The following is an 8,193-nucleotide window of genomic DNA, read 5'->3' as shown; positions in this document are numbered from 1 at the left end:
TGTGGGAATCTTTTAGGCTGCTGCGCTTGGAGATATAATAGGTTCAGGGAGGATATCTAACAGGTTGTTATCGATGTATTTGGCTTGCATGGTTTTGGGATAATGGCGTTGCTTCGTGGTCTGCTTTCTCATTCGACTAAAAGATCCCATGTTTTTGCCAGGAGAAAGCTTGCATGAGGGTTTAAGCTTTATCTCAGTTCTTTATCACCTTGTACAAATGTTTTAGAGTTCTCTTTTAGCTTTTGTTCTCTCAGCAACAGTTGATGTTAGTGTAATGGTGTTTACTTGGTTGGAATAAAATCCATGCTTGGAACTTCTGCTATCTTTGGTGCGGCTAATCTGAATTTATAACCTAAAGATAAATACTCTGAGCAGAGAAAACTACTTTGTATTGAGTTTTGTTAAGATCAAAGTCTGCTTCATTAGGATTCTCAGCTTTGTCTTTATATGTTACACCCAATCGAGTAGAAACATTCTTTTTAACAAAACCAACAAAATTCTTAAGGTGTCAATTGTTTGCAATGATCACATGTGGACATGTTGATGTATTAATCACCTCAGTAGGTAGATAACGGAACTCCAAATCGGCTAAGCTATCTTCATCCATATCAAAATCCTCCAAAACCATTCATTTTAAATCCTTTAAGGTAAAACTTGACTCCGATAATAGTAGCCTATCCCTTTTGCCATCAGCCGAAAAAAACCATCCCGTAGTTGCATCTAATTCCCAAACACCACATGTTATATAGATATGCATCTAGTTTAGAGCAAGAGTTTCTGAAAATCACAAGAGAAACTATGAAAAAAATCATAGATTGATGAAGAAGAAAGGCAAAATCGTTTTTCTTTTTATATTTTGACAAAGAAAATCGATCAAAACACATTTTAGGAAGTTAGAATATTTTAAGAATATTTTCTTAACTGAATTTCATTAATTTTCGCAAAAAACAAATGGTCTTATACGTAGAGGGCACCTTCTACACTGCGTAAAACCATGACAAAAATCTGGAATACAATTTCTACCTTATGTAGACGTTCATGTAGTTTCTAGATTTCACATTCTAAAAATTTTAGAATACTTCATAAAAGTAGAAACTGTATTTTTCAGAAAAGTAGCCATCTTTACAATTAGTAGAATTCGTATTCTCCATATTTAGAAATTGAATCAAAAGTAGATTGTGCGTTCTAAAACAAGTAGATAGACTTGTTTATTCTGGATTTCGCTTTCTACTAACCTAATTTTCGTAAAAGACGAATTCTACTTTTAGCAGAACGTAATTTGAAAATTTTATTTATCAAGTTTTTCAATAAGAAAAAAAATATGTGCTTGTGTATATGAGTGTTCTATTAATTGTTTATATTTTTAATAATTTTTTTGATCCATAAAACAATTTATTTTATTAAGTTTTAGAAATGGAAAGAGTAAAAAAGAGATAAAATTGAAAAAAATGGATTTATACTATAGGAATAATCATGCCAAATTTTTGTTCTGTTTTGGCAATTGTTCCAATGTTAAACTCGACATTCAGACCCAAAAAAAAGACATGGGCATTCAGATTGTGATTTTTTTTCTTCTGATTATCGGGTTAATCCTCCTCAACTCTGTTCTTTTTTTTAAAACAGAATCTACACTAAGCCAAACCGGAGGAACCTCAACTCTGTTCAGGTTTATACATATTTAAATTAGTTTCGGTTAATAATATTTTTGATTCGATATATTTATGGGCAAATCTTCAAAATAGCACATTTCTAAGTTTATATCACAAAAATAGCACTCAAAAACTAAAATGACCAAAATAGCACCTTTCTAAGTTTATCCTTTGAAAATTTTAATTTTTTTATTTTTCAAAATTTGAAATCTTATCTCCAAAACCTCATTTCTCAACTCTAAACCCTAAACCTTAAACTCTAAACCCTAAACCCTAAACCCTAAACTCTAAACCCTAAACCCTAAACCCTAAATCCTAAACCCCACTCTTTAACTCTAAACCCTAAGTTTGTGACTTTTGATAAAACATTAAGTGCTATTTTTGTAACTTTTGATCTTGAGTGCTAGTTTGGGAACAAAAACTTGATTTAGTGCTATTTTTGTCTTTTTCTTTATATTTATCACTATATAAGAGATTTGTTTTAAATCAGAATTTATTTCGGATTTGTTGAATAATGCTGCAAGGATGATTATTAAATTATATATCACAATAAAGAAAGAAATTCAGATACTAATAAATTCAGATACTAAATATTCGGATCTTCAAATCAGATTTTTCTGAGGTTTTCAAGTTTCCAGACATTTTTATGAAACATGTCGACTTCAGTTATAACACTTCGGATTCGATTAATAACATTTAGAATTTGGATCATCCTACAGTTTGGAGTGGATATGGATTCGAGTTTTTCGATCTGAATTTGGATTTCAGTTCTCGGACTTTTTTTGCCTAAGCCTATGTTGAACAAAAACTTATCATTAGTCCAAATCTGAATACAACAAGCCTCAGTATATATTGTTGTTTTACCCAAATTGGAAATAATAAGCTCTTAACTGAAATTTGCAGCTTTAAAATGAATAAAAAGATGAACCTTCTTTTAATGGATTTTTTCTCTTGATATTGGCTTATGATAGTAACTATTACTAAGAACAAGTATGAGTATACAAAAGCATCACCACCTTAAACTTTTAGTCTCTCTTCAAGTTCTGTAGCATCATAGCTCGAGTTTTACCATCCGGCTCCAAACCCATCTCTCTCATTTCCACATACAGCTCCTTCGCAAACCTAAACTCACGTCTTAAACACATCCCATGTATAGCTGCATTGTAAAGCGACACATCAGGCTCCACTTTCTGTTCAAGTAAACAAAACAAACATTAACATTAAAATCTCTTCCACACACACAAAGAATCTAACACAAGAAGACTCATCATATATACCTTTAAGATATCTTTAACCTCATCCCACCCACAGTGAACCCCAAACGCAACTCCTAACAAGCGGCAGATACGTAAACGTGTCCGCCCTACACTCCCTTCCAACCATATGCTCATAAACTCGCAACGCAACTTTACACTGCCTTGACTTCTCACAAGCGGTTATCACCAGATTATACGATGAAGTCGAAACCTCTAACCCCGAACCTTCCATCTCATACAGAAGCTTCACAGCTTTCTCCCACCAACCAAGCTTCTGGCATGACATCAACGCTGTGTTATACAAATAACCATTCAGACAACACAGGCCTTCTCTTCTTACCATATCAAACAGCTGAAGAACATCTTCGTACCTGTTTGCTTTGTATAAAGCCGTGAGTAGCGCGTTCCACGTGTACTCATCAGGCTTATGCCCCAAAGACTCTGCAGCACTGTAAACCTTAAACGCTAAACCGACTCTCCCCGCCTTGCCCAGCGAGTTCATCAGAGCGTTGCAGGCTACAAGGCTAGGCTTTGACATACATTGAAATATCTTTAACGCCAAGCTCCATTGATCTTTCTTTGTGGCTGCACTTATCATCGCGTGCATTGCATCCTCTCTTGGAGAGATCTTGTTGTTGATCATCTCGTCGTATGCATCGAGAGCCAGATTGCTTCTCCCGCACCGAACAAAGATGCTAACAAGAAGAGAATACGTAACCTCTGTTCCGATTAGACCATCTCTAGTCATAACTCTCCATACTCTCTCAGCTTCGTACACGTTGTTTATCCGTCCACACACAGAGAGAGAGATCACTGTGTTGTATAGAATCACATCGAAGTAGCTCTTGTGTTTTGGATCTTTTTCTAGCTCTCTAAACGTTCTTATTGCAGAATCACATCCCTTAGCTTCTGCCACAGCTTTCAACCACAAGCTATAAGTGTGTCCTGTGAAGTTCTCTTTTGTCTTCATGTAGTCAAAGACGGTAAAGACTTTCTGAAGGTCTCCATTCCTCAAGAGGCAGGAGAGGAAAGAGTTGCAGGCGTGAGCGTTGGGTTGTAAACTCGAAATTATCATGGAATCAAACAGCTCTGATGCGCTTCTGAGTTTATCCAACCTGCTGAGTTTCAGAAGTCTCTTTGATAACATCTCTTCGTCCCTCTCCTCTAGAAAATGTATCCTATTCCTAACCGCTTCAGTCTTCTCTTCTAACATAGCTTCACCTCTGTCTGGTTCACTACTCACCTTGCTAAAACACATTCTCGTTGTTCCTAAAGATAAAGACTCAATCTTTACACTACCATGAACTAGGCGTCTTCGTTTTAGCTTCATGGTCAATGAAAAGTCTAAAGAGTGACTCAAAGCCCAATGACAATTTCTCCAGACACAAGTACTCTTCTTAACGGAATGACATCCACAAAACAGTTGATTCGATGTAGAAGTGATGGAGAACAGGACTTAACCAGACATCTCCCATGACTTAAACAGCAAAACGCAGCAATCTACACCATCAAATCACTTCCTATTCAGCAAAAAGTTGAGAACTTTGGAGACAATTTAGTATACCCACTTCAAGTCTAAGCAAACAAACCTTAAACTTAGCTTAATCAAAGAAGAGAAGCTATGTAAGAGAACAAACAGGCATGACACCAACCCAACAAGCTTGTGAGGCTGTGTAGAGTGCAGAGAAGGAGAGAGAAGATACGGAGCAGAAAGGTTCATGCTTTGTGAATAAAAAACGATCCACACAGAAAACGACGTCGTGAGGAACCTCAAAACGCTGACGTTTAGAGTAGGGAATCACCCTAAAGCCGAACACGGAGAGAAAAGGCGAGATTTTGAACATTGGGTTGAAGCAGAGACGTCGGTTTCTCTATCAACAATGGGTAAAGTTTCTGTCTTTATTATCATCTCGCAGTTGTTTCTGTTATTGTTTTCTTTAGTTTTGTGATCGTGGTGATTGCAGATGAGGAAAGAGAAGGAGAGATAGAGAAGAAGGAAGAATCAGGAGAAGTGAAGGAAGGAGTAGCTTCGATAGCTTTATTGCCATGTGGTTCTATCTCTGGCCATTTCATTCACACGCCTCTCTCCATCTGTTATGGCCTCCATGGCACTGGTAACATAAGCTTGCACTAGTTACAGCTTTTTGATACTAGGATTGTTTGAACATGGTATACACTATTAGCTTAGGAGCATAGACAAGGAGATGATTTAGTCTGGCTGTTATAACAATTGAACTATCTTTTTTTTTTTGTCTTTCCAAAGAACTGGCTTGTGAGACTGAGTGCAGCCGCGGTGAGGATTATCGGTTGATGAAGCTCACTATCATAGACTACAATGTATGAGGTTTATCACTTTAATTCCTATCAAACTTTACTCTTAACTTCAAAACCAATGTATCCTGATTCTCTTCCTGTGACACTTCATGAAAAAAAAAAGAGAAAGAAGGAACAAACAGTTGTAGTGGAATGCAAAGGCCACGATGCTGCTCGAATCAATGATGTTCAGCATGCTCATGGGTAAGTCTTCCTTGTCTAGCATCTTTTATATTCCAGAACATAAGTGATTGTTTTACCAAATATGGATTTTAAAGGTAATTAAAGCTTTTGATAGACAACATGCCAATGAGTTGAATATTAAAACCTTTTTGGTGTGAATCTTTTAGGTGGGAGGAAGATGTGATAGGGTTAGTGGAAGAAAAGCATGGGAAGAAGAAAATATCTGTTTCGTTCGAGTGTGAGACATTGAAGGCTGATCAAGCAGCAGAGGACCATATCAGACAGTTTATGCCCAAACTAGCTGGACTTGATGCTGTTAGTACGTATAAATCCAACAGTCTCCTTGTGTCATCTCATTACTTTATGGTTTCTTTGCTTTGTTGGATCAGCACAATCTAAGTGACCGTTGTAATTCTTGCAGTTAACATTGGACCAATGAAGATCACTGGACTTGATTTTGCTGCTGTGAAAGAGGAACCATAATGCAACTTTAACTCTTTCCTTTATGTTTCATATAGTAGAACACAATCAGATTTTGTTAATGCAATGCAATCAAGGATCTAGTTTTATGAAAAAGGACTTACTACATGTTCTTTCAACGCTCTTCTCAATTTCTCATCTAATGCTACTGGATCTTTCTTCAACATGTCTTTGCTTAGGATTCAGTCTCTTCTGAATGTTTACATAGAGAGCGGTTACAGTCTATCTTCACTATTACAAAACTGTTACTTAATAGGTCGTTTTATAGACCTTTCCAATGACATGACTTCTTTGGAAGTCTCAGCCTCCAGTTCTGCCACTGACACTAGACCCGGTGGGACCTGCAGAACCAGAGGGACTGCTCGTAGGACTTCCAGTAGGACTACCTGAACCTGTAGTGTCTTTGAAAGAGGCTCCACTACTGAAGCTAGAGTTTGTAGGTGTGCCTTGTACCATTGTGTTTGTGATTCTAGCAATCACTGTCTCCCACTTGAGAATCCCTTCTTTGATCTCTTTCTTTTGTTTTGCTGTTAGCTTCATGGACTCTTTACTCTCTTCTTTCTTGCGGGCGGCCACCCATAATCTTATCCCCCACATACTTCATCCACTTAAAGAAGTTATGGACTGTAAGAGGAGGCTCCCAGCTTTGGCTTTCATGTCCTTGTCATAACCTTTTTTTACCTATTGGGAAAACATACTTTGGCGTATGCTCTGAGTTTATCGAAGAATGCTCTGAACTTGTTCGTCTTGGGACATTCTTTTTCGAGGTCAGATACAAAGAGATCATCACTACTTTTAACTGTGTAAGCTCTATATCGTTCACTGTCTTTGGATCTTAAATCTGAGGTAGAGATGGTTTGATCTTTAGGTGAGCTGAAACAACTTCCATAAGTGTCGTCACAGATGCTACAAGACACGTGAAGCATAACAATAACTCAACTCTTGCCATTATTCTAGATTTAAAAAAAATACTTTATCCCTTTCGATTTAATTGTAGTTGTAGAAAAATAAATCGTTTGAAAATAAATGTTGTTTTAGAGTTTCAATGCAAAATTTATTAATAAGATTTTTTCCTTTATTTTTCTATTGGTTGAAATATGGTTAGGTGTATATGTAATTGTGGTTTTATAGTTTGAAAATATACAAAATGATATGTTTTATTAATCTGTATGCATACACTTAAAACGACAATTAAAATGAAACAGTGAAAATCGTTTATGTTTTCTACTTTTTTTTGTTTTTGGTTAATGACAATGTTAAACCGTGTAATTTTGAGGTTAGTGGGCCAGCCTCATCTATCTAACCTATATTAAAAGGGATATATGAAGGCTTCTAAGATGTGCCACGTCGGATTAAAAATTCATCCAATCAAAAGGTTATATTTTGACATGTCACGCAGCTGTGTCCATCTGACTCTTCATTCTTCTTTACCATCTCCCTTCTCTAGCAATCACCGTTACTGTGAAACCCGGGGACTAACTCCAAATGCCCTTATAGAAAAAAATTCAGTCTTCTTGTCCCTTTTCTTTTCCTATTACCCCTTTGTCTTTGAATTCCCTATAGTAACATTTCTTTCTTTAATATATTTCTTCTCCACCTCATTAATTCATTTAATTTTTCAATTAAATACACTCACCCAAACACAACAACCAAATGGGGTCCACAAATAACCTTAACCAATCAGATTTACCTTGGCCCACATGTCTTCATGTTTTCTCTCCTCTCTCCTCTGTCCGCGTGAAGACATCTTCTTCCCCATCCTTCATTGGCGATTTTGAAGCTTTAACATCAGGTAATTCTTGTCGGTTTTTCATGAAATTTTGTGTGAAATATCTTTTAAATGTTTGTGTAAACCATGGGTAACCTAAAAAAGTAAGAATTGATGAAAATTTGAAAGAGAAAAAATGAATTTAAAAACTGTGTATATGAATTTCGGGTTTAATTTATGTCCGTTTTTGATGAAATTTTTGCTGGAATACTTATAAAAATAAGTGTATATATCGGCTAGTGTAACAAAAGAAAGGTTGAATGCAAATTTTAAGAGATTTAAAAGGATTTTGTAAACTGTATTTATTGGTTTTAGGGTATATTTTATGTACGTTTTGAGCCCGTTTTGATGATTTCTTCGGTGTAATTTCATTAATATGAATTATATAACATGGGTAATGCAAAATCCGAACAAAATCGGACTAAAATGTTGATTAATTAGTGCAACGATAATTTCTGGGTATTACTAAGATAACCCGTTTTACTAAGGCAACGTGGTATTACTGATACTACTGGTATTACTATGTTTACAAATATTACTAGTA

At 36.0% G+C, this 8,193-nt stretch overlaps 1 protein-coding gene and 2 pseudogenes across 2 annotated transcripts; 1 reads left to right on the top strand and 2 right to left on the bottom strand.

The window, feature by feature from the left end:
* Positions 1-2,574: 2,574 nt before the first annotated feature.
* On the bottom strand, positions 2,575-4,664 carry LOC106322435 (annotated as a pseudogene).
* Positions 4,665-4,700: 36 nt separating this feature from the next.
* Positions 4,701-5,989, top strand: LOC106322436. Of its 2 annotated transcripts, none has more exons than XM_013760445.1 (6): positions 4,701-4,789; positions 4,870-5,019; positions 5,169-5,242; positions 5,343-5,422; positions 5,569-5,716; positions 5,823-5,989. In XM_013760445.1, exons 1-6 carry the CDS (start codon positions 4,786-4,788, stop codon positions 5,838-5,840), a joined length of 474 nt encoding a protein of 157 aa, XP_013615899.1. In that variant the 5' UTR covers positions 4,701-4,785; the 3' UTR covers positions 5,841-5,989. The 2 variants fall into 2 exon arrangements, with proteins under 2 accessions (XP_013615899.1, XP_013615898.1); XM_013760444.1 differs by having other exon boundaries at positions 5,569-5,720.
* Positions 5,990-6,181: 192 nt separating this feature from the next.
* Positions 6,182-6,830, bottom strand: LOC106324407 (annotated as a pseudogene).
* Positions 6,831-8,193: the final 1,363 nt, after the last annotated feature.

This window comes from Brassica oleracea, chromosome C2 (genome assembly GCF_000695525.1).
Source record: "Brassica oleracea var. oleracea cultivar TO1000 chromosome C2, BOL, whole genome shotgun sequence".
Classification (NCBI taxonomy): Eukaryota; Viridiplantae; Streptophyta; class Magnoliopsida; order Brassicales; family Brassicaceae; genus Brassica; species Brassica oleracea.
Note: the sequence above shows the minus strand (reverse complement) of the source record. Positions and strands in the feature narration are given on the sequence as shown.

Bases quoted from the DNA above. Each gene is read 5' to 3' on its own strand.
- LOC106322436 (XM_013760444.1), top strand. The intron at 5,020-5,168 runs GTAACATAAGCT...GTCTTTCCAAAG, and splicing joins TTATGGCCTCCATGGCACTG to AACTGGCTTGTGAGACTGAG. The intron at 5,423-5,568 runs GTAAGTCTTCCT...TGAATCTTTTAG, and splicing joins GATGTTCAGCATGCTCATGG to GTGGGAGGAAGATGTGATAG.